The 24,400-nt window shown below is 49.2% G+C and overlaps 9 protein-coding genes across 9 annotated transcripts; 7 read left to right on the top strand and 2 right to left on the bottom strand.

Moving 5' to 3' along the window:
• Positions 1-979: 979 nt before the first annotated feature.
• Positions 980-4,561, bottom strand: H6S33_008027 (uncharacterized protein; the record flags this gene model as incomplete). Its single annotated transcript, XM_044839368.1, has 1 exon — positions 980-4,561. One exon carries the CDS (start codon positions 4,559-4,561, stop codon positions 980-982), a length of 3,582 nt encoding a protein of 1,193 aa, XP_044688218.1.
• A 301-nt stretch (positions 4,562-4,862) lies between these two features.
• Positions 4,863-5,096, bottom strand: H6S33_008026 (uncharacterized protein; the record flags this gene model as incomplete). The annotated part of the gene is made up of 1 exon (XM_044839367.1): positions 4,863-5,096. A coding segment is annotated over one exon (234 nt), but the record flags the coding sequence as incomplete, so codon positions are not given.
• Positions 5,097-11,244: 6,148 nt separating this feature from the next.
• H6S33_008025 (uncharacterized protein) lies at positions 11,245-11,844 on the top strand (the record flags this gene model as incomplete). Its single annotated transcript, XM_044839366.1, has 2 exons — positions 11,245-11,403; positions 11,476-11,844. Coding segments are annotated over 2 exons (528 nt in total), but the record flags the coding sequence as incomplete, so codon positions are not given.
• A 56-nt stretch (positions 11,845-11,900) lies between these two features.
• H6S33_008024 (uncharacterized protein) lies at positions 11,901-12,134 on the top strand (the record flags this gene model as incomplete). Its single annotated transcript, XM_044839365.1, has 1 exon — positions 11,901-12,134. A coding segment is annotated over one exon (234 nt), but the record flags the coding sequence as incomplete, so codon positions are not given.
• Positions 12,135-12,433: 299 nt separating this feature from the next.
• Positions 12,434-12,727, top strand: H6S33_008023 (uncharacterized protein; the record flags this gene model as incomplete). Its single annotated transcript, XM_044839364.1, has 1 exon — positions 12,434-12,727. The coding sequence occupies one exon, from the start codon at positions 12,434-12,436 to the stop codon at positions 12,725-12,727; it is 294 nt and encodes a 97-aa protein (XP_044688214.1).
• Positions 12,728-13,686: 959 nt separating this feature from the next.
• H6S33_008022 (uncharacterized protein) lies at positions 13,687-15,711 on the top strand (the record flags this gene model as incomplete). The annotated part of the gene is made up of 1 exon (XM_044839363.1): positions 13,687-15,711. The coding sequence occupies one exon, from the start codon at positions 13,687-13,689 to the stop codon at positions 15,709-15,711; it is 2,025 nt and encodes a 674-aa protein (XP_044688213.1).
• Positions 15,712-15,788: 77 nt separating this feature from the next.
• Positions 15,789-19,346, top strand: H6S33_008021 (uncharacterized protein; the record flags this gene model as incomplete). Its single annotated transcript, XM_044839362.1, has 1 exon — positions 15,789-19,346. The coding sequence occupies one exon, from the start codon at positions 15,789-15,791 to the stop codon at positions 19,344-19,346; it is 3,558 nt and encodes a 1,185-aa protein (XP_044688212.1).
• A 1,180-nt stretch (positions 19,347-20,526) lies between these two features.
• On the top strand, positions 20,527-22,593 carry H6S33_008020 (uncharacterized protein; the record flags this gene model as incomplete). Its single annotated transcript, XM_044839361.1, has 1 exon — positions 20,527-22,593. One exon carries the CDS (start codon positions 20,527-20,529, stop codon positions 22,591-22,593), a length of 2,067 nt encoding a protein of 688 aa, XP_044688211.1.
• Positions 22,594-22,625: 32 nt separating this feature from the next.
• On the top strand, positions 22,626-23,840 carry H6S33_008019 (uncharacterized protein; the record flags this gene model as incomplete). Its single annotated transcript, XM_044839360.1, has 1 exon — positions 22,626-23,840. The coding sequence occupies one exon, from the start codon at positions 22,626-22,628 to the stop codon at positions 23,838-23,840; it is 1,215 nt and encodes a 404-aa protein (XP_044688210.1).
• Between the last annotated feature and the right edge of the window lie 560 nt (positions 23,841-24,400).

The following is a 24,400-nucleotide window of genomic DNA, read 5'->3' as shown; positions in this document are numbered from 1 at the left end:
TCCCTCACAGTATATTGTTACTCACAAGTTCACTTGGAGTAACGAAGTCACCTCAAAAAAAAAAGCTATCATCATTATCTGTAACGGGGGTCTTTCTAAGAGGAATAGATTTGTATAGAATAGAGACGGCCGTGCAAGATAGACAATCAGGTTGCAGATTATTCAAAGATACTATCGCTAGAACTCAATAATCTTTAAGGGCTCTGCTACCGATAAGAACTTGGTTTTTCTTTCTGATGAAGACTCGAGAGAACAGGACTGAAGGGCGAGAATGAGCCTGAGTACTTATACTTCAAAAGGCCTCTGTCCTCTGCTCCTAACTCCTTTACTAAGTTCCGGTGGGCCTTCCCTCAGTACCGGAAAACAATACCACCGCTACCCCGCTTTTCTCTAAGCGTCAGCAGGTGTTTCCGATACCCAAGGCAACCACCCTTAGTCAAAGCCTTTATGACACCTGCAGCCTTGGTTGCCACACAACCGAGGACCTGCATGGATGAGCTGCCGCTCAGGTGTAAGCTTAATCATTGCTGTAGAGTTTCCGCTTATTGTAGACTTCCCTAGCATAGTCCCTGCCCTTCGGCGGACTTACAATGCTCCGAGGATACAGTGGATCACCGGACAATCAGAGCTTCACTCTGGCCGATCTTCTAGACACTGGCGAGGCATAGACTCGTCAGTCATTGCTCCCATGAATAGATCCCCTTCCTAGCGCCCGGAATGTAGTTACTCTAACAGCTGGTAGCTAACCACACTGCTGGTACTTGCATATCACCGTGCAACTGGCTTCTAACAATAACTCTCAGCATGTAACCGGGCCCTGTGTGCACTCATACACCAGACAGTTGAAATGGCTCCGTTACACCACTCCCCTCTTCCAGGATCTTGGTCTCCGAGATCTATAACCATTCTATTACCATTCATTCTATATGACAAGAAACTCCATGATATGCAAGGAAATGAAAACCCAAGAGGGAATAATCTACACCCCAACAATCCGCTTGTCCTTGGGTTTCTTAGGATACCTCATATGGAAATCCCGAAGGGCTTCTTCAGCACTCTTCTTGAGATGCTCCCAAGGTTCCCATGTAGCATCCTCGTTTTCATAACCTTCCCACAGCACTAGGTATTCCACTCGTCTCCTTTTCTTATTGACCCGGCTATCAGCTACCTCTCGGACAACCCAGTTCTGTTCTCCTTCAATCTCCTCGGGTTCCGGTGGTGGAACTCTTCTCTCAGGATCTACCGGTGCTCGGTAAGGTTCCAGAAGAGAGACATGAAAGACCGGGTGGATTCCCATTTGAGGGGGAAGAGAGAGCTTGTAGGCACGGGTACCAATAGCTTCTAAGACCTTAAAAGGTCCCATCTTCTTCTGATCCAATTTTCCCAAAGGCCGCTTTGTTTGCACATTGCGCCGGTCCAACATTACTTCATCTCCGGGCTTGATTTCAGGCGGTGCCAGGGCATGAGCATCGTACCACCGGGCCATCCTTAATCTAGCTTTACCCAAGCTGGCGTTCATAGCCTGCCAGATAGATTCCCATTGAGATATCATGACCTCGCTCGCTGGATTGTTCCATTCTACTCCTTCCTTTGGGGCCGGCCAGTTGGTCCTGGGTTCATATCCATAGTTGGCATAAAAAGCCGATACTTTGGTAGACTCAGAGACCGCCGAGTTATATGCATACTCTGCCAAAGGCAAGAGTTCTGCCCAGTCATCCTGTTGATATGAACAATAACTCCGCAAGTAATGTTCCAGGGTCTGGTTAACTCTTTCTGTTTGACCGTCCGTTTGGGGGTGGAAAGATGTGGACATCTTCAGCTTCACATTGAGGAGACTCATGAGAGATTGCCAAAAGTGAGAGATGAACCTGCTATCTCTGTCCGAGACTATGTCATCAGGTAAACCATGGAGTCTCCAAACTTCCTTCAAGAACAACTTAGCCAAATCTTCCGTCTTATTGAGGGTAGGAAGAGGGATGTAGTGTGCCATCTTTAAAAAACGGTCCACTATTACCCAGATCTTTGTAAACCCACTAGATTCCGGTAGTCCCACAATGAAGTCCATAGAGATGGAAGTCCATGGCCGATAGGGTATCTCCAACGGTTGGAGCATACCAAACTTCTTGTGTCTTGAGGTCTTATTCCTCTGGCAGCTGTCACAGCTCCGGACATATTCCTCAACATCATTATCCATGTTGGGCCAAAAGAAGTTGTTTTTCACCCGCTCTAGTGTCTTAAATTGGCCAAAATGACCAGCCACCTTAGAGTCATGGGTATCGGACAGTATTTCCATCTGAAGCTTCTTGTCCTTGGGTATATACCATCTATTTTTGTAGAAGATGAGACCGTTCTTGACCGACAAGTTCTGGTCCAAATTTGGTTTCCTTTCAACCAGAGAGCGGTGCAATTCCTGCCAGAAACTATCCTCTTTAGCAGCCGTGTACAGGCGCTCTAAGAATGTATTCTGCAATTGATTAACCCTGACAGCCGCTAGCTTTGCAGGATCCAAAACCAATTGACCTGGCCTAAAAAAGATCTGTGGCTCCGGCTGCAGAGTTTCACCTCCCTCTCCAAGGCGGTGATCCCAGCGCCTAGATAGCACATCAGTCTTGCCATTCTTTTCTCCCGGTCTGTAGACAACTTTGAAATTGTAGCCTGCGAGATCTTCAGACCATCTAGCTTGCCGCCTAGTGAGAACTTTGGTAGAGTTAAAGTACTCCAAGTTCTTGTGGTCTGTAAAAACCGTGATCTCTTGCTCACAAGATTTGAGCATGTGTTCCCATTCCCGGAAAGAGGCTACAATAGCTCCCATTTCCTTATCATGAATGTCATAGTTGATCTCAGCAGGGGAGAACTTCTTAGAATAGAATGCCACCGGATGTAGCTTTCCATCGTCCCCATACTGAGAGAGCACTGCTCCCTTGGCAAAATCACTGGCATCTGTCTCGACCACCGTTCTCCTACTAGGGTCAAAGTGAAGAAGGATTGGAGCGCTTGTGAACAGCCTCTTGAGTTCTTCAAAGGCCTGCTCATGTGCTGCCGTCCAAGACCATTTCTTGTCTTTTTGCAAGAGGTCAGTTAATGGCTTGCAAACCTTACTGAAGCCTTCAATGAAGCGGCGATAGAAGTTTGCAAATCCGAGGAATGCCTGTACTGCCTTGATATTCTCAGGGACCGGCCATTCCTTAACTGCCTCCACCTTGTCTTCTGACATAGATACTCCTTCTTCCGAGATGTGATAGCCTAGGTATTCTACTTCTCGGACATGGAAGGATGTCTTACTGATCGAGGCACAGAGCTTAGCTTCCCTAAGCTTCTGTAGTACCCTCTTGACCAATAGCTCATGCTCTTTCTCAGTCTCCGAGTAGATGAGGATGTCGTCAATATAGACAACCACTCCTTCATCCAGTAGTTCCTTTAGCACATCATTGATCATTGCCTGAAAAGCGGAGGGAGCATTGCATAGACCAAACGGCATCACATTATACTGATACAGTCCATAGCGGGTTCTGAAAGCGGTCTTCCACTCATCACCTTCTGCTATCCTGATCAAATTGAAGCCGTTCTTCAGGTCTATCTTTGTGAAGATCTTGGCCTTGAACAACCTGTCTCTGAGCTCACTCATGATAGGCAGCGGGTACTTGTCCTTGACAGTGACCTTGTTCAATCCTCTGTAGTCCACACAAATCCGCAATGTCCCATCCTTCTTAGGAATGAACAGTATGGGCGCCGCAGCAGGGCTGTTAGATCTAGAGATCTTTCCTGAAGACAATTCTTTGTCCAGGTACTCTCGGAGGGCCTTCAATTCTGGAGCGGAACATGGGTACAGCGGGCCAAATGGGGGAGCGGTCCCAGGCAAGAGTTTGATCTTTAAATCATTATGGGAATGCGGCGGCATTTCCTCAATCTTCTCTTGACTGAACACATCAGCCCAATCCCGGTATAGGTGGTGTATCTTCTCAGCAATATCACCTCCGTCCTCATCATGCCATACTGAACCAACCAATTGATAGACCGTCTCTTCTTCTTCCAACATCTGGTATGGAGAGATCAGCTCAATCTTGGTGGCCGCTGGGAGACAATTCTGCTTGCAGTAGTCACTCCTCCAGCTCATGGTGTTGAGTTCCCAATTGATGTCCGGGTTATGCTTCCTAGCCCAACTAATTGGCAGGTAACCGGTCATTCCTTCCTCCAAAGTAGCCACCTCCCATCGGAGTGTCTCTTTATGATCTCCCATAGTCATACGGACCGGGTGAGTGTAATACTCGCCTCCTCCCATCATGACATCTCCTTGAGCATCAAACATTGTTAGAGGTTGATCCCGCCGCACTAAGGGAATTCCATGTTTCCTGACAAAACTCTGATTGAGGATAGCTCCTGTACAACCGGTGTCGAACAGGAAAGACCCTTGGGCGCCTTCATCCTTTCCTTTGACCGTCCATGACAGTCTTGCCTTCAGTATAGGTCTTTTTCCATGTACTGGTAAGGAGGGAAGCCTCTGTTCCAACTTTCTCTGCTTAACAGCGGTTTCCGGACTTGGTTCTCTTTGTCTTTTCAACATAGCTAATAGCTTCGGGCACTACTAAGATCAGGGATCCTTTGGTTCTATTCCCAAGCGATAATATAGCAGATGTATTGTGTAGTAGTCTTTTTAACAGCGGTTTGGAAGTGTCTTGGTAGCAAATATAACTTTGGTAGAGCACTGACAGACCAGCTGTTTCGGGTCTTAAACCCATCCTCAGAGTGCTTGGAGCAAATCAAATAGGCGGAAACACAATCATAATTTTTTTTCAAGAAAAGCATAGAAACCGAAAACCCATATGAAAGAAAACTAGTAAACATAGACTAAAACAGACACTTTTCTACCAGATGATTTCATTGTCCGAGTCTTGCTCAGGCTGAAAAACAAAATCTTCTGTAACCTCCGGGAGTACAACAAGTGGATCTTCTGCTACTACAGCAGCCACTTTAGCCTTCTTCTGAGAGTTGGACTTGCCATTCCCTCTTTTCCGCTTTTGTACTCTTACTGCTGCCACTCGGACAACAGTAGGTTCCTTGGACCAACAATCGGTCCATTTGTGTCTGGACTTGCCGCACTATTGCACAAGTCAGTCTATGCACTCTACCAATAGGGAGTACCGGAAGGTCATACCTTCAAGCATACTTCTGCTTTCCTTCTTTCTTCTAGAATATCCCCCGGGATACCCTTCAGTTCCACCGCTTTATCCTTAGGTCCGGGAGTCTTCTGAGGGCCGGAGGAGCTCACAGCTTCTCTTTTCCTCTTAGGCTGCTGGTCCTTCTGAGCGGGGGGATCTTTCTTGGTCCGAGGGTGCGCTTTCTCAGCTGCCATCCCTTGGTACCTCTCATGGGTGTGCCCTAACTCTCTTAGAGCAGCTATCCGCTCCATCAAGGACTTTGGCTTGGGATTAAAAAGAGCCCAACTCATGCCTAGGTCTGGGAGGAGGGAATTATGAATCTTATCATCCACCAACTGACCCTCATAGCCAGTCTTCCACATCAGCTGAATGATAGTATTCAGGAAGAGGTCTATTCCTCCTCGAGCTGTGTGAGCGAGGGTATTCCATTGGGCTACAGCATCATCTCTAGAGATGGCTTCACCGAAGGCAGCTCTAAAAGCATCCACAAAGGAATCCCAGCGCTTCCATCTCTGATCCAACTGCACCGGCATCCCAGCAAGGCGGTTGGCGGAGGCTTGATCAATTGAATTGTGGTATGCCTCATACCATCGGATCGCTGCCTCACCTTCCATCAAGTTGCCTGCATATCGGATCTTAACCTCCTCAGAGGTAAAGGATAGGCTCTCAATGGAGAAGACATTCTCACATTGCCGGATAAAGGTCTCCACTTGCTCCGCCTTGCCCTGGAACTTGGAAGGTGGTGGTGCCTTTGGTTCTCGAGCCCTGGTGGAAGTAGAAGGGTGGGAGGTGGTCGGAGGTTGATACTGCTGGGACATCATTGCCAACAGATTCTTCTGTTGCTTCTCCAACTTCTTCTTAAGGTATCTCCGCCAATTTCTTCTGTCACCACCTTCTGGTTCCGAGTCTGAGCTGTCAGAGTTATCCGAATCTCCTGGAGCGGGAGCGCGGGCTGCTGGAGGTGGAGGGTTCTGATTTCCGCCACTTCCTCCCTGTGCCTGAGCTGGAGGATTCTGATCTCCGCCACTTCCTCCCTGTGCCTGAGCTGGAGGGGGAGCGGTGGCCGCAGCAGAAGGGGCCACAGGTGCTACTGGTGCCGGGTTGCTGGCCAGTGGTGAGGTTGCTGCTGGTTGAGCAGCCCCAGACATGGTAAACCTTCCTGGGTTCCTGGCTAGCGGACTAGGAGGTCCTCGGCCTGCACCTGAGAAGAACTCTCCTTCATAGTCAAAGGATCGGTCGGCTCCTCCAAGGAGTGGATGTGTTCCACCGAAGCGGCTAGGTGGTAAGGGTGAAGCCCCCACCGCTGGCTGCACAATAGGGATAACTCTCCTAGTGGATCGGACCGGAAATGCTGCAAAGGGGCTGGTCTTCCGCTGCATTGTCCTGGTAGCTGCTCTGGAAGAGGACCTGGAGACTGAAAGTGGTGCCGGAGTTGCTGGTCTACCCACCACCAACCTTCCCTCATCAAGAGCTCTCTGTATCTCGGCAACAAAGTCTGGTGGAGTGGCCGGATTGGTCCACTCAATCTCCATAGCATCAACATCGGCATTCAGTTCATCTTTTTCTGCATACCTCCGGAGCTCTTCCTGAACAGAGTTGACTTCCGACCTCATGTACTCTAGAGCTTCTGCCATCAGAGCATTCTGTGCTGCCTGGCGCTCTTGTACAATGAGCAGTGCCTGACTGCCTCGGTTCAACTGACTCTGCAGGCTGTGCTGGAGGTAGGTCTGAAGCTCTATGAAGAACTGTTGTAAGGAAACCTCATCGGTATCCTGCCAGACAGGCTCACAGCCGGGAATGTAGGTCTGTAGAGCGGTCCTGGGCTTCTTGACAAGCTGTGTCTGCCCGGTGGCATCAAGCTGGAGGGGCACCGGCTGCCATTCAATCTGAAGGGGTGCATCTGGAGCCGAGAGGGCGGACATTTTTATAGAGGAAGAATAATCTGAAGGTGACTTGAGCCTTAAAGATTATCTGTAGAAATGTCTACCCGAAGGGATAATTACTTCATAGATACCTCGGCCGTAACTGAGGAGGCCGGAGGAGAAGATTCTATGGTGATATCAAGGGCTGCTAGCCCAGATCCCCTACTCCAGGGAGGACCCTCTACACACACTAGGTCGACGAAGAGAAACTCTGCTCAAGCCCAGTTTACGAGGTCCATGCAGGAGTTTTTGGATACCCATGAGGCACACATGAGGTATCTTGGTGCAGCTGGACAGGCCGTTTGGCAGCAGCTACAAAACCTCCAGGAACAAGTGCAGGGGAGTGGGCAGGTTCTGGATAAGAAAGTACGGCAAGAAGCCATCGCCCAGAAGCAACATCTCGAATCGCTCTTTGAGCTCGTCTCCCATTTCCAACAAGAACACGAAGCAGCACGAGCCGCCGACCACGAGGTCCTGGACCGTAACCATCGAATTACCCAGAACCAACTGTTGGAGGCGGAACGGCAGCTGAGACTTGCAAGAGAAGAGCGAGAGCAGGAAAAAAGGGAACAGCGGGAATTGTTGGCACAATTCAAGCAGTCTGATGATGTAAGAAACCAACGAATAGCCGAGATGGAGGAACGCCTACGACAACATATGTCGGTAGCACCCTCCATGGTGAGCATTCCCCTGGACCCTACTGCACCCCAAACGGTTCCTGTTGGTAATGGCAAGAACCCCGAAAATGCTGGCCCAGTAGGAGGAAACGCTGGCCCTGTAGGAGGAAATGGAGGCAGGCAACCAGAGGATGCCGGCCCAGTGCAGGGAAATAGTGGCAAGAAACCGGTGGGAGCTGCCCCCGTCGGCGGGAATGGTGGAAATCAACCTCCCCAGAACCCACCAAGAGGAAACGTTGGGGGAGGTCCAGAACCTTCCGACGACGATGACGACGATAACAGTGAATGGTTGCACGGTCGGAAGAATTGGAGAATGAACCGAGGCGGAAACCGGAATTCGGCGCCACCTGAAGACGACGATATGGTAGATTCGCTCGCTAAAATACCCTTTGAGTTCGATAATGCCAGGAAGCATAACCTGCGGCATTGGCTCATGGAGTGCGAGATCTACTTCGAGCAGAAGCCCAAGAAGTTCCGAACGGACAGGAACAAGGTACTGTTCGCTGGAACGTATACGTGTGGGTTGGCAAAGGAATGGTTCATGGAATACATCGAGACCAAGATGCTAGGACCGGCAGCCGCGGACTACGCTACTTGGACTCGGTTCCGTCAAGAAATTAGGAAACGTTTCTTAAGCACTCAAGAGGCTATGGAGAACGCGATGAAGATGCAGCAGTTTAAGTACTCTGCTAACATCGGAGACTACCTGACGAGAATGGAGATCATGAACCAGCACGCTCAGATGAAAGGAGCATCCTATCGCGCCGCCCTGCTCCAAGGGCTACCAAATGAAATCCGGGAGCGCCACTCACGTTTCGATCCAACCGATGACGACTCCGAGTACATCCAACAGTTGGAACGAGCCGGCAAGGCTCACGAGGCTTATCAAGAGCAGATGAAGATGTTGGGGAAAGCGGAGTCGAGGGGAAGGGAGTCGAATAACGGTGGGAACTCGCGGCAGAAGGAGAAGGGATTTAAGATCAAGGGGAGGGCTCAGACTGAGGAGAAGGAAAAAGGGCAAGATAAGAAGAGCACCAGCAAGAATAAGTCGGGGAACAAGCCAATATACCACGACTACGATGAAGCCACCAAAGGAGTTCCACAGCCGGTCCGAGAACAGCGAAAGACCGACGGAGCCTGTGTGCGATGTGGCCGAAAGGGTCATCTTTGGAAATGGTGTCGTTCAGATGCTAACAGCAGTGCATCTATCTCCTCTTTCTCCCGAAAGCGTACCCGCGATGACGATGGCGACCACGATATGGAACCCCCGGAACCCCAACCTCAGAGAAAGCGAATGAGGCACCGTGCTAAGAAGCCGGCTGCGACGGCTGCTGCGGAGTATACCAGTGGGCAAGCGTTTGTGCGAGAACGCGGATCGGAATCCGAGATGGATTTCGACGAGGATTTTTAAAAGGGGACTCTGATGAGTCAGGTCAGGAGTATCCCCAGATTGCTATGTTATCACTGACGGAAAACCACAAAAAAAATATGAAAAGAAAAAGGCAGGAAGGGAGAGCGTCCCAACCGGAGAAAAAACAGAAAATTTTGGAGGAACCTATTCATGGTCCTCGACCTATCGTTAATCAGTTCCTTTGTTTTGCGGAAAAGTGTTTACCTTGTAAGGTGTTGTTGGATACTGGTGCAACTGGTCCTGTTTTGTCTGATGTTTTTGTTGATAGTTTTGAGGTCCCGAAGGTGAAACGAGACGTCCCGGCCCGGGTATTTGGATTTACAGGAGAAGTTATGAAGGGCACGGGACACGCCTTTACACAACCATTAATTATAATGTCAAGGGGGCATCAAACGCAACTATCATTCGAGATCGCCCCTCTCCCGCCTGGCATCGATGCGATACTACCAAACTGGTGGTTGAAAGAACACAAGCCGGTTATAGGGGCAAATGGGGAAGTTTCCTACGATGGTGAGAACTGTAAGAGTCGATGCTTCACTGACAAGGAACCTCAAATAGAAATGGACGAGGGTGTACTGGACGATCCGGAGGCCCAATTCATTGGTAGCATCTGTCTTTTGGAAGATGAATCGGTCAACCTCCGTGAAACTCTTCCCTCTTGGCTCCATGGGTTCCTTAAAGTCTTCTTACCATCAGAAGCAGACAAGTTACCACCGCATCGATCCTACGACCATGCGATAGATCTCGAACCAGGGAAGCAACCCCCATGGGGACCCGTTTACTCCCTATCCGAAGTCGAGCTGAAGGTGCTTCGGGAGTACCTAGACAAAATGTTGCGATTGGGAAAAATTAGGCCGAGCAAATCCCCAGCAGGAGCCCCAATCCTATTTGTGAAGAAGAAGGACGGTAGTCTGCGACTTTGCGTGGACTACCGTGGACTTAACCGTGTGTCCATTAAGAACAGGTATCCGTTACCGCTTATGGACGAGCTGCGAGATCGAGTGGCAGGCGCGGTTATCTTCTCGAAGATTGACCTGAAGGAAGGTTATAACCTCATCAGGATCAAAGACGGCGACGAGTGGAAGACAGCCTTTCTGTTACGGGCATGCCAAGCATTTACGGGAGTGAGAGAAAGGCTAGTAGATACTCCAATACCCTCTGTACGCTAATATCAACTCTGGACCACACTCGCGGAGTGTGGTGCGACCAAATTACGACCAAAAAACCCAGAGTCATAAAAAACACGTTTTCGACCCCAATAATAACCCCCGGAGCGTCAAACCGCCGGAGGGGAGTGTTTTGGTACCGGTGGATATATGAGGGACAGCTGGAATCAATCGGATCGAAGATCGGACCGCTCGGAGCGAATCGGCGCAAGCTGCCAGCCGACCGAGTACCTATCGGCGGTACCTGTGGGCATGAGAGGACTCTGCTATGTGGGAAAGCGATGTGGGAAGAGGCCTGAGTAGGTAGCCTTGCCGTCCGAGACCTCCGAATAGCCGACGCTGACGATGATCCACCAGACGGCCGATGGAGAAGAAACATCGACAGGGAAACGTGCATTAGAGTGGATAAATAGGTTGAGGGGTTTCAGCGGGTTTAGGAGTTTGGGTTACGGACTTAGGAGTTAAATGTTCTTGGTTGTTTTTCAGGGTCTCGGGCATGCCCCGAGTGTATTCTGTATTATTAGTAGACTGGGTCCTCGAGACATAAGCGAGGGATATAAATACTGTGTCATTCACTGACTAGCCAAACCATCATCGGCGAAATCAGAGTCTTAACAATATAAATCGTTGATACGCGAGTTACAACTTTATTTGACTATACTTTTGGAATTACTTTACTCTATCGTGACTTCGAACTCTACCTGAACTATTACGTCGAAGACGGTCGAACATCCTACGCTAACTCTAGTGAATCTTTGTTGATAACGTAGCTCGCGGGGCCCGTATCGGATCAAGGAGAATCATACCCGACGTTGACTGAAGAGACCTTGGAGACTTCTACCTTTGTAGCTGTTAGCCGAACTCTGAGCTCTGCGTAGTGTACTCTTGTGGTCTGGTACGCATCCCTCACAGATCCGATGGTATGAGGCATATCACAACTCCATTGATCAAACCTCTGCCAACCGTCTTGCTGGAATGCCGATGGTGTTGGATCAAAGATGGAAGCGCTGGGATCCCTTTGTGGACGCTTTTAGAGCAGCCTTCGGGGAAGCCATCTCTAGAGATGATGTTGTAGCCCATTGAAATACCCTCACCCACACAGCTCGAGGAGGAATAGACCTCTTCCTGAATACTATCATTCAGCTGATGTGGAAGACTGGCTATGAGGGTCAGTTGGTGGATGATAAGATTCATAATTCCCTCCTTCCGGACCTAGGCATGAGTTGGGCTCTTTTTAATCCCAAGCCAAAGTCCTTGATGGAGCGGATAGCTGCTCTAAGAGAGTTGGGGCACACCCATGAGAGGTACCAAGGGATGGCAGCTGAGAAAGTGCACCCTCGGACCAAGAAAGATCCTCCCGCTCAGAAGGACCAGCAGCCTAAGAGGAAAAGAGAAGCTGCGAGCTCCTCCGGACCTCAGAAGACTCCCGGACCTAAAGACAAAGCGGTGGAAGTGAAGGGTATCCCGGCGGATATTCTAGAAGAAAGAAGGAAAGCAGAAGTATGCTTGAAGGTATGACCTTCCGGTACTCCCTATTGGTAGAGTGCATAGACTGACTTGTGCAATAGTGCGGCAAGTCCAGACACAAATGGACCGATTGTTGGTCCAAGGAACCTACTGTTGTCCGAGTGGCAGCAGTAAGAGTACAAAAGCGGAAAAGAGGGAATGGCAAGTCCAACTCTCAAAAAAAGGCCAAAGTGGCTGCTGTAGTAGCAGAAGATCCACTTGTTGTACTCCCGGAGGTTACAGAAGATTTTGTTTTTCAGCCTGAGCAAGACTCGGACAATGAAATCATCTGGTAGAAAAGTGTCTGTCTGAGTCTATGTTTACTAGTTTTCTTTTTATATGGGTTTTGGGGTTTCTATGTTTCTCTTGAATAAATTATGATTGTGTTTCCGCCTATTTGATTGCTCCAAGCACTCTGAGGATGGGTTTAAGACCCGAAACAGCTGGTCTGTCAGTGCTCTACCAAAGTTACATTTGTTATCAAGACACTTCCAAACCGCTGCTAAAAGACTACTACACACTATATCTGCTATATTATCGCTTGGGAATAGAACCAAAGGATCTTTGATCTTAGTAGTGCCCGAAGCTATTAGCTATGTTGAAAAGACAAAGAGAAACGAGTTCAGAACCCGCTGTTAAGCAAAGAAGGTTGGAACAGAAGCTTCTCTCCTTACCAGTACATGGAAAAAGACCTATACTGAAGGCAGGACTGTCATGGACGGTCAAAGGAAAGGATGAAGGCGCCCAAGGGTCTTTCCTGTTTGACACCGGTTGTACAGGAGCTGTTACGGGCATGTCAAGCATTTACGGGAGTGAGAGAAAGGCTAGTAGATACCCCAATACCCTCTGTACGCTAATATCAACTCTTGACCACACTCGCGGAGTGTGAGGCGACCAAATTACGACCAAAGAACCCAGAGTCATAAAAAACACGTTTTCGACCCCAATAATAACCCCCGGAGCGTCAAACCGCCGGAGGGGAGTGTTTTGGTACCGGTGGATATATGAGGGACAGCTGGAATCAATCAGATCGAAGATCGGACCGCTCGGAGTGAATCGGCGCAAGCTGCCAGCCGACCGAGTACCTATCGGCGGTACCTGTGGGCATGAGAGGACTCTGCTATGTGGGAAAGCGATGTGGGAAGAGGCCTGAGTAGGTAGCCTTGCCGTCCGAGACCTCCGAATAGCCGACGCTGACGATTATCCACCAGACGGCCGATGGAGAAGAAACATCGACAGGGAAACGCGTATTAGAGTGGATAAATAGGTTGAGGGGTTTCAGCGGCTTTAGGAGTTTGGGTTACGGACTTAGGAGTTAAAATGTTCTTGGTTGTTTTTCAGGGTCTCGGGCATGCCCCGAGTGTATTCTGTATCATTAGTAGACTGGGTCCTCGAGACATAAGCGAGGGATATAAATACTGTGTCATTCACTGACTAGCCAAACCATCATCGGCGAAATCAGAGTCTTAACAATATAAATCGTTGATACGCGAGTTACAACTTTATTGACTATACTTTCTGAAATACTTTACTCTATCGTGACTTCGAACTCTACCTGAACTATTACGTCGAAGACGGTCGAACATCACACGCTAACTCTAGTGAATCTTTGTTGATAACGTAGCTCGCGGGGCCCGTATCGGATCAAAGAGAATTATACTCGACGTTGACTGAAGAGACCTTGGAGACTTCTACCTTTGTAGCTGTTAGCCGAACTCTGAGCTCTGCGTAGTGTACTCTTGTGGTCTGGTACGCATCCCTCACAGTATATTGTTACTCACAAGTTCACTTGGAGTAACGAAGTCACCTTAAAAAAAAAGAGAACTATCATTATTATCCCTTACCATAATGGCATTCCGAAGGGATTATTTCGTAGATACCTCGGCCGTAACAGACGAGGCCGCAGAGGACGCTATGGTACTATCTGAGGCTGTTAGCCCCGATCCCCTACTCCAGGGAGGACCCTCTACACACACTAGGTCAACGAGTAAACGTACTACTCAAGCCCAGTTTACGAGGTCCATGCAGGAGTTTTTGGATACCCATGAGGCACAAATGAGGTATCTTGGTACAGCTGGACAGGCCGTTTGGCAGCAGCTACAAAACCTCCAGGAACAAGTGCAGGGGAGTGGGCAAATTCTGGATAAGAAAGCACGGCAAGAAGCCATCGCCCAGAAGCAACATCTCGAATCGCTCTTTGAGCTCGTCGAAAATGTTCGACAAATGCAAGAAACGGCACGAGCCGCCGACCACGAGATTCTGGACCGTAACCATCGAATAACCCAGGACCAACTGTTGGAGGCGGAACGACAGCTGAGAGTTGCAAGAGAAGAGCGAGAGCAGGAGAAAAGGGAACAGCGGGAACTGTTGGCACAGTTCAAGCAGTCCGATGACGTGAGAAACCAACGAATAGCCGAAATGGAGGAACGTCTACGACAGCATTTGTCGGTAGCACCCTCCATGGCGAGCATTCCCCTGGACCCTACTGCACCCCGAACGGTTCCTGTTGGCAATGGCAAGAAACCCGAAAATGCTGGCCCAGTAGGAGGAAATGCTGGTCCCGTAGGAGGAAATGGAGGCAGGCAACCGGAGGATGCCGGCCCAGTGCATGGCAATAGTGGCAGAGGACCGGTGGGAGCTGCTCCAGTTGGTGGAAATGGTGGGAATCAACCGCCACAAAACCCACCAAGAGGAAACGTTGGGGGAGACCCAGAACCTTCCGACGACGATGACGACGACAACAGTGAATGGTCGCACGGTCGGAAGAATTGGAGAAGAAACCGAGGCGGGAACCGGAATTCGGCGCCGCCAGAAGACGACGATATGGTAGATTCGCTCGCCAAAATACCCTTTGAGTTCGATAATGCCAGGAAGCATAACCTGCGGCATTGGCTCATGGAGTGCGAGATCTACTTCGAGCAGAAACCCAAGAAATTCCGAACGGACAGGAACAAGGTACTGTTCGCCGGAACGTATACGTGTGGGTTGGCAAAGGAATGGTTCATGGAATACATCGAGACCAAGATGCTAGGACCGGCAGCCGCGGACTACGCTACTTGGGCTCGGTTCCGTCAGGAGATTAGGAAACGTTTCTTAAGCACTCAAGAGGCTATGGAGAACGCGATGAAGATGCAGCAGTTTAAGTACTCTGCTAACATCGGAGACTACCTGACGAGAATGGAGATCATGAACCAGCACGCTCAGATGAAAGGAGCATCCTATCGTGCCGCCCTGCTCCAAGGGCTACCAAATGAAATCCGAGAGCGCCACTCACGCTTCGATCCAACCGAGGACGACTCCGAGTACATCCAACAGTTGGAACGAGCCGGTAAGGCTCATGAGGCTTATCAAGAGCAGGTGAAGATGTTGGGGAAAGCGGAGTCGAGAGGAAGGGAGTCGAATAATGGTGGGAACTCGCGGCAGAAGGAGAAGGGGTTTAAGATCAAGGGAAGAGCTCAGATCGAGGAGAAGGAAAAAGGGCAAGATAAGAAGAGCACCAGCAAGAACAAGTCGGGGAATAAGCCAATATACCACGACTACGATGAAGCCACCAAAGGAGTTCCACAGCCGGTCCGAGAACAGCGAAAGACCGATGGAGCCTGTGTGCGATGTGGCCGAAAGGGTCATCTTTGGAAATGGTGTCGTTCAGATGCTAACAGCAGTGCATCTATCTCCTCTTTCTCCCGAAAGCGTACCCGCGATGACGATGGCGACCACGATATGGAACCACCGGAACCCCAACCTCAGAGAAAGCGAATGAGGCACCGTGCTAAGAAGCCGGCTGCGACGGCTGCTGCGGAGTATACCAGTGGGCAAGCGTTTGTGCGAGAACGCGGATCGGAATCTGAGATGGATTTCGATGAGGATTTTTAAAAGGGGACTCTGATGAGTCAGGTCAGGAGTATCCCCAGATTGCTATGTTATCACTGACGGAAAACAATAAAAAAAATATGAAAAGAAAAAGGCAGGAAGGGAGAGCGTCCCAACCGGAGAAAAAACAGAAAATTTTGGAGGAACCTATTCATGGTCCTCGACCTATCGTTAATCAGTTCCTTTGTTTTGCGGAAAAATGTTTACCTTGTAAGGTGTTGTTGGATACTGGTGCAACTGGTCCTGTTTTGTCTGCTGTTTTTGTTGATAGTTTTGAGGTCCCGAAGGTGAAACGAGACGTCCCGGCCCGGGTATTTGGATTTACGGGAGAAATTATGAAGGGCACGGGACATGCCTTTACACAACCATTAATTATAATGTCAAGGGGGCATCAAACACAGTTAGCATTCGAAATCGCCCCTCTCCCACTTGGCATCGATGCAATATTACCGAACTGGTGGTTGAAAGAACATAAGCCGGTTATAGGGTCAAATGGGGAAGTTTCCTACGATGGTGAGAACTGCAAGAGTCGATGCTTCACTGACAAGGAACCTCAAATAGAAATGGACGAGGGTGTACTGGACGATCCGGAGGCCCAATTCATCGGTAGCATTTCTCTTTTGGAAGATGAATCGGTTAACCTCCGCGAAACTCTTCCCTCTTGGCTCCATGGGTTCCTTAAAGTCTTCCTACCGTCGGAAGCCGACAAATTACCACCGCATCGATCCTACGACCATGCGATAGATCTTGAACCAGGCAAACAGCCACCATGGGGACCCGTCTACTCCCTATCCGAAGTCGAGCTGAAGGTGCTTCGGGAGTACCTGGACAAAATGTTGCGATTGGGAAAGATTAGGCCGAGCAAATCTCCGGCAGGGGCCCCAATCCTATTTGTGAAGAAGAAGGACGGTAGTCTACGACTTTGCGTTGACTACCGTGGACTTAACCGCGTGTCCATTAAGAACAGGTATCCGTTACCACTTATGGACGAACTACGAGATCGAGTGGCAGGCGCGGTTATCTTCTCGAAGATTGACCTGAAGGAAGGTTACAACCTCATCAGGATCAAAGACGGCGACGAGTGGAAGACAGCATTCCGTACGCGGTACGGACATTTTGAGTACCTCGTCATGCCTTTTGGGCTGGCAAATGCGCCGGCGACCTTCCAGAACATGATGAATGATGCGCTGAGGGAATTCTTGGATCAAGGGGTAGTAGTATACCTTGATGATATCCTAATATATAGCAAGTCTCGAGAGGAACACAGGGAGCTGGTCGGCAAAGTACTTAGCAGGCTACAAGAATACAACCTGGTCGCCAACCCGAAGAAATCGTTCTTCGAGCTCACCGAAATCGAGTTCCTCGGATACATCCTTGCCCCAGCAGGCGTCACCATGGCACTGGATAAGGTTATGTCTGTTACGAATTGGCAAGCCCCGCGTAGCGTTAAGGAAGTACAGATCTTCATGGGCTTTGCCAACTTCTACAGAAGGTTTATCCACAATTTCTCCGGGGTCTGTAAACCCATTACCGATTGTCTCAGGGGTGATGCTAAGAACTTTGTCTGGTCTATGACGGCCCAAGCAGCCTTCGAAAAACTCAAAACCCTATTTACGTCTGCGCCGATCTTGGTACACTTCTCTCCAGATCGCCAGACTATCGTGGAAACGGACGCAAGCGATTTTGCTATTGCCGCAATTCTATCCCAGGTTATTGACGGAAAGACTCACCCTGTTGCCTTTTATTCTCGAAAGCTTAACCCAGCGGAACTCAACTACGACGTCTGGGATAAGGAGATGTTAGGAATTGTGTCGGCCTTCAAGCAATGGCGTCACTACCTCGAAGGACCTAGCCGAACGGTTCTCGTCTACACAGATCATAAGAACTTGGAATATTTTTCAACAACCAAGGTTCTTAACCGACGACAGGCAAGGTGGGCTGAGTCTTTGGCGGAATTTGATTTTAAGATTATTTACCGCCCGGGAACCAAAAATGGGAAGGCAGATGCACTATCGCGACGGCCGGAGTACCGTCCTGAAGGGGGAGGCACGCTTGGGAAACAGCCGATAGACAGGTTCTTTAAGCCCGGACAGTTGGCGGAGGAAGAGTTTGTGGTATCAGCGGTGTCGCTTGCCTCCAAGGGGGTGATTGACTGGTCTAAGAATTTTCTGGATCATGTCAGGCAGGCGGCATCGGGAGACCCGACATGGGTAGGATTGAAAAAGAGAGTTGAGCAAGGGGAGAAGCTGGGGGAATTGAAGGACATCGCTGAGAAAGACGGGCTACTCTTCTATAAGAACCGACTCTACATCCCGGCAGACGACCGTATCAAGATCCGAATCGCACAGGCAGAACACGACTCGAAAGTGGCAGGACACTTTGGACAAGACAAGACACTGGAACTCATCACGCGTAACTTCTATTGGCCAAAAATGAACGAGTGGATTGATGACTACGTTCGGTCATGTGACGAGTGCCAGCGCAACAAACCCAGCCGCCATAAGAAATACGGTGCGCTTCTACCACTGTCCACGCCACATTCTGTCTGGCAATCGATATCAATGGACTTCGTCGTACAGTTACCGGAATCAAAGGGATACAATCAAATTTGGGTAGTAGTCGATAGGTTCTCGAAGATGTCGCACTTCATTCCCTTAGTAGCAGAAACGACCGCACAGGATTTAGCGAAGATATTCCTCGGTCAAATATGGCGACTCCATGGGCTGCCTCTCGATATAGTTTCCGACAGGGACGCCAAGTTTACTTCGAGTTTTTGGGCATCCCTTATGGAATTGTTGGATGTGAGGATAAGAATGAGTACGGCTTTTCACCCTCAGACCGACGGGCAAACGGAGCGAGTCAACCAAACCCTCGAGCACTATTTACGAGCGTTTTGTAACTACGAGCAAGATGATTGGGCAGAGCTACTCCCGTTGGCGGAGTATGCTTACAACAACTCGGTTACCACCGCCACGGGCCAATCTCCGTTCTATACCAATTACGGTTACAACCCAAGAACCAACTGGCCGACGGAAGCTGAAGTGGTCAACCCAACCAGTGACCTGTATGCTCACTTTATCCGAGGAGTTCATGATTCCGCTCTCGCTCGCTTAACAGACACCAGGGAGAAGATGGGGAAATACTATGATCGGAAAAGGGACGAACCGCCTAACTTCAAGGTAGGAGATATGGTTATGCTCAATGCGACCAACATCAAGACTCGTCGCTCTACCAAGAAACTCGATCATAAGAAACTCGGCCCGTTCAAAATTGTCCGACTAGCCGGTAAACGAGCGTGCGAACTGGAACTGCCACCGCAAGTCAAAATCCATAACGTGTTCCATATCGAACTCTTGGAACGGTATCGACAGAGCAGTATCCCAGGCCGAGAACAGCGTCCCCCAACTCCCGAAGAGGTCGATAAGGAAGGAGAGGTGCTGTATGAAGTGGAAAGTATCGTGGGGAGTCGGAAAAGCAGAAGAGGATTAGTGGAATACCTGGTGAAATGGCGGGGCTATTCGATGAGTGACTGTACGTATCAAGTCATGGACGCTATGGATGAGGAAGTACTTGACCTTGTCCGCGACTTCCATCGAAGGAACCCCAAGGCCGTGAAGGACCAACGCCTGAGACTATAGAGGTACCCTACGGGGCTAAGTCCTTCCCCTCCACAGACACCGCGGGTGATATGTGGAGCAGGTTTACTGGAACCATAGTCTGTCAGAAGATGTCCCGAGACGTGACACCCTGGAAGGGGGGTAAGCTGTTACGGGCATGTCAAGCATTTACGGGAGTGAGAGAAAGGCTAGTAGATACCCCAATACCCTCTGTACGCTAATATCAACTCTTGACCACACTCGCGGAGTGTGAGGCGACCAAATTACGACCAAAGAACCCAGAGTCATAAAAAACACGTTTTCGACCCCAATAATAACCCCCGGAGCGTCAAACCGCCGGAGGGGAGTGTTTTGGTACCGGTGGATATATGAGGGACAGCTGGAATCAATCAGATCGAAGATCGGACCGCTCGGAGTGAATCGGCGCAAGCTGCCAGCCGACCGAGTACCTATCGGCGGTACCTGTGGGCATGAGAGGACTCTGCTATGTGGGAAAGCGATGTGGGAAGAGGCCTGAGTAGGTAGCCTTGCCGTCCGAGACCTCCGAATAGCCGACGCTGACGATTATCCACCAGACGGCCGATGGAGAAGAAACATCGACAGGGAAACGCGTATTAGAGTGGATAAATAGGTTGAGGGGTTTCAGCGGCTTTAGGAGTTTGGGTTACGGACTTAGGAGTTAAAATGTTCTTGGTTGTTTTTCAGGGTCTCGGGCATGCCCCGAGTGTATTCTGTATCATTAGTAGACTGGGTCCTCGAGACATAAGCGAGGGATATAAATACTGTGTCATTCACTGACTAGCCAAACCATCATCGGCGAAATCAGAGTCTTAACAATATAAATCGTTGATACGCGAGTTACAACTTTATTGACTATACTTTCTGAAATACTTTACTCTATCGTGACTTCGAACTCTACCTGAACTATTACGTCGAAGACGGTCGAACATCACACGCTAACTCTAGTGAATCTTTGTTGATAACGTAGCTCGCGGGGCCCGTATCGGATCAAAGAGAATTATACTCGACGTTGACTGAAGAGACCTTGGAGACTTCTACCTTTGTAGCTGTTAGCCGAACTCTGAGCTCTGCGTAGTGTACTCTTGTGGTCTGGTACGCATCCCTCACAGGAGCAATCCTCAACCAGAGTTTTGTCAGGAAACATGGAATTCCCTTAGTGCGGCGGGATCAACCTCTGACAATGTTTGATGCTCAAGGAGATGTCATGATGGGAGGAGGCGAGTATTACACTCACCCGGTCCGCATGATTATGGGAGATCATAAGGAGACACTCCGATGGGAAGTGGCTACTTTGGAAGAAGGAATGACCGGTTACCTGCCAATTAGTTGGGCTAGGAAGCATAACCCGGACATCAACTGGGAACTCAACACCATGAGCTGGAGGAGTGACTACTGCAAGCAGAATTGTCTCCCAGCGGCCACCAAGATTGAATTGATCTCTCCATATCAAATGTTGGAAGAAGAAGAGACAGTCTATCAATTGGTTGGTTCAGTATGGCATGATGAGGACGGAGGTGATATTGCTGAGAAAATACACCACCTATACCGGGAATGGGCTGATGTGTTCAGTCAAGAGAAAATTGAGGAAATGCCACCGCATTCTCATAATGATTTGAAGATCAAACTCTTGCCTGGTACCGCTCCCCCATTTGGCCCGCTGTACCCATGTTCCGCTCCAGAGTTGAAGGCACTCCGGGAGTACCTGGACAAAGAATTGTCTTCAGGAAAAATCTCCAGATCTAATAGCCCCGCTGCGGCGCCCATATTGTTCATTCCTAAGAAAGATGGTACATTGCGGATTTGTGTGGATTACAGAGGATTGAACAAGGTCACTGTCAAGGACAAGTACCCGCTGCCTATCATGAGTGAGCTCAGAGACAGGTTGTTCAAGGCCAAGATCTTCACAAAGATAGACCTGAAGAACGGCTTCAATTTGATCAGGATAGCCGAAGGTGATGAGTGGAAAACCGCTTTCAGAACCCGCTATGGACTGTATCAGTATAATGTGATGCCATTTGGCCTATGCAATGCTCCCTCCGCTTTCCAGGCAATGATCAATGATGTGCTAAAGGAACTACTGGATGAAGGAGTAGTTGTCTATATTGATGACATCCTCATCTACTCGGAGACTGAGAAAGAGCATGAGCTATTGGTCAAGAGGGTACTACAGAAGCTTAGGGAAGCTAAGCTCTGTGCCTCGATCAGTAAGACATCCTTCCATGTCCGAGAAGTAGAATACCTGGGCTATCACACCTCGGAAGAAGGAGTATCTATGTCAGAAGACAAGGTGGAGGCAGTTAAGGAATGGCCAGTCCCTGAGAACATCAAGGCAGTACAGGCATTCCTCGGATTTGCAAACTTCTATCGCCGCTTCATTGATGGCTTCAGTAAGGTTTGCAAACCACTAACTGACCTCTTGCAAAAAGACAAGAAATGGTATTGGACGGCAGCACATGAACAGGCCTTTGAGGAACTCAAGAGGCTGTTCACAAGCGCTCCAATTCTTCTTCATTTTGACCCTAGTAGGAGAACTGTGGTCGAAACAGACGCCAGTGATTTTGCCAAGGGAGCTGTGCTCTCTCAGTATGGGGATGATGGGAAGCTACATCCGGTGGCATTCTATTCCAAGAAGTTCTCCCCTGCTGAGATCAACTATGACATTCATGATAAGGAAATGGGAGCTATTGTAGCCTCTTTCCGGGAATGGGAACACATGCTCAAATCTTGTGAGCAAGAGATCACGGTTTTTACAGACCACAAGAACTTGGAGTATTTTAATTCTACCAAGGTTCTCACTAGGCGGCAAGCTAGATGGTCTGAGGACCTCGCAGGCTACAATTTTAAAGTTGTCTACAGACCGGGAGAAAAGAATGGCAAGATTGATGTGCTATCTAGGCGCTGGGATCACCGCCTTGGAGAGGGAGGTGAAACTCTGCAGCCGGAGCCACAGATCTTTTTTAGGCCAGGTCAATTGGTTTTGGATCCTGCAAAGCTAGCGGCTGTCAGGGTGAATCAATTGCAGAACACATTCTTGGAGCGCCTCTATGCGGCCGCTAAAGAGGATAGTTTCTGGCAGGAACTGCACCGCTCCCTGGTTGAAAGGAAACCAAATTTGGACCAAAACTTGTCAGTTAAGAACGGTCTCATCTTCTATAAGAATAGATGGTATATACCCAAAGACAAGAAGCTTCAGATGGAAATACTGTCCGATACCCATGACTCTAAAGTGGCCAATTTAAGATACTAGAGCGGGTGAAAAACAACTTCTTTTGGCCCAACATGGATAAGGATGTTGAAGAATATGTCCGGAGCTGTGACAGCTGCCAGAGGAACAAGACCTCCAGACATAAGAAGTTTGGTATGCTCCAACCGTTGGAGATACCCTATCGGCCATGGACTTCCATCTCTATGGACTTCATTGTGGGATTACCGGAATCTAGTGGGTTTACAAAGATCTGGGTAATAGTGGACCGTTTTTCGAAGATGGCACACTACATCCCTCTTCCTACCCTCAATAAAACGGAAGATTTGGCTAAGTTGTTCTTGAAGGAAGTTTGGAGACTCCATGGTTTACCTGATGACATAGTCTCGGACAGAGATAGCAGGTTCATCTCTCACTTTTGGCAATCTCTCATGAGTCTCCTCAATGTGAAGCTGAAGATGTCCACATCTTTCCACCCTCAAACGGACGGCCAAACAGAAAGAGTTAACCAGACCCTGGAACATTACTTGCGGAGTTATTGTTCATATCAACAGGATGACTGGGCAGAACTTTTGCCTTTGGCAGAGTATGCATACAACTCGGCGGTCTCTGAGTCTACCAAAGTATCGGCTTTCTATGCCAACTATGGATATGAACCCAGGACCAATTGGCCGGCCCCAAAGGAAGGAGTAGAATGGAACAATCCAGCGAGCGAGGTCATGATATCTCAATGGGAATCTATCTGGCAGGCTATGAACGCCAGCTTGGGTAAAGCTAGATTAAGGATGGCCCGGTGGTATGATACTCATGCCCTGGCACCGCCTGAAATCAAGCCCGGAGATGAGGTTATGTTGGACCGGCGCAATGTGCAAACAAAGCGGCCTTTGGGAAAATTGGATCAGAAGAAGATGGGACCCTTCAAGGTCTTAGAAGCTATTGGTACCCGTGCCTACAAGCTCTCTCTTCCCCCTCAAATGGGAATCCACCCGGTCTTTCATGTCTCTCTTCTGGAACCTTACCGAGCACCGGTAGATCCTGAGAGAAGAGTTCCTGTACCGGAACCCGAAGAGATTGAAGGAGAACAGAACTGGGTTGTCCGAGAGGTAGCTGATAGCCGGGTCAATAAGAAAAGGAGACGAGTGGAATACCTAGTGCTGTGGGGGGGTTATGAAAACGAGGATGCTACATGGGAACCTTGGGAGCATCTCAAGAAGAGTGCTGAAGAAGCCCTTCGGGATTTCCATATGAGGTATCCTAAGAAACCCAAGGACAAGTGGATTGTTGGGGTGTAGATTATTTCCTTTTGGGTTTTCATTTCCTTGCATATCACGGAGTTTCTTGTCATATAGAATGAATGGTAATAGAATGGTTATAGATCTCGGAGACCAAGATCCTGGAAGAGGGGAGTGGTGTAACGGAGCCATTTCAACTGTCTGGTGTATGAGTACACACAGGGCCCGGTTACATGCTGAGAGTTATTGTTAGAAGCCAGTTGCACGGTGATATGCAAGTACCGGCAGTGTGGTTAGCTACCAGCTGTTAGAGTAACTACATTCCGGGCGCTAGGAAGGGGATCTATTCATGGGAGCAATGACTGACGAGTCTATGCCTCGCCAGTGTCTAGAAGACCGGCCAGAGTGAAGCTCTGATTGCCCGGTGATCCACTATATCCTCTGAGCATTGTAAGTCCGCCGAAGGGCAGGGACTATGCTAGGGAAGTCTACAATAAGCGAAAAGCTCTACAGCAATGATTAAGCTTACACCTGAGCGGTAGCTCATTCATGCAGGTCCTCGGTTGTGTGGCAACCAAGGCTGCAGGTGTTATAAAGGCTTTGACTAAGGGTGGTTGCCT

The sequence above is a fragment of the Morchella sextelata genome, assembly GCF_020137385.1.
Source record: "Morchella sextelata strain SCLS chromosome Unknown scls_25, whole genome shotgun sequence".
In the NCBI taxonomy this organism is placed as follows: domain Eukaryota; kingdom Fungi; phylum Ascomycota; class Pezizomycetes; order Pezizales; family Morchellaceae; genus Morchella; species Morchella sextelata.
The sequence above is the reverse complement of the archived record's forward strand: the minus strand, read 5'-3'. Positions and strand labels throughout refer to the sequence as shown.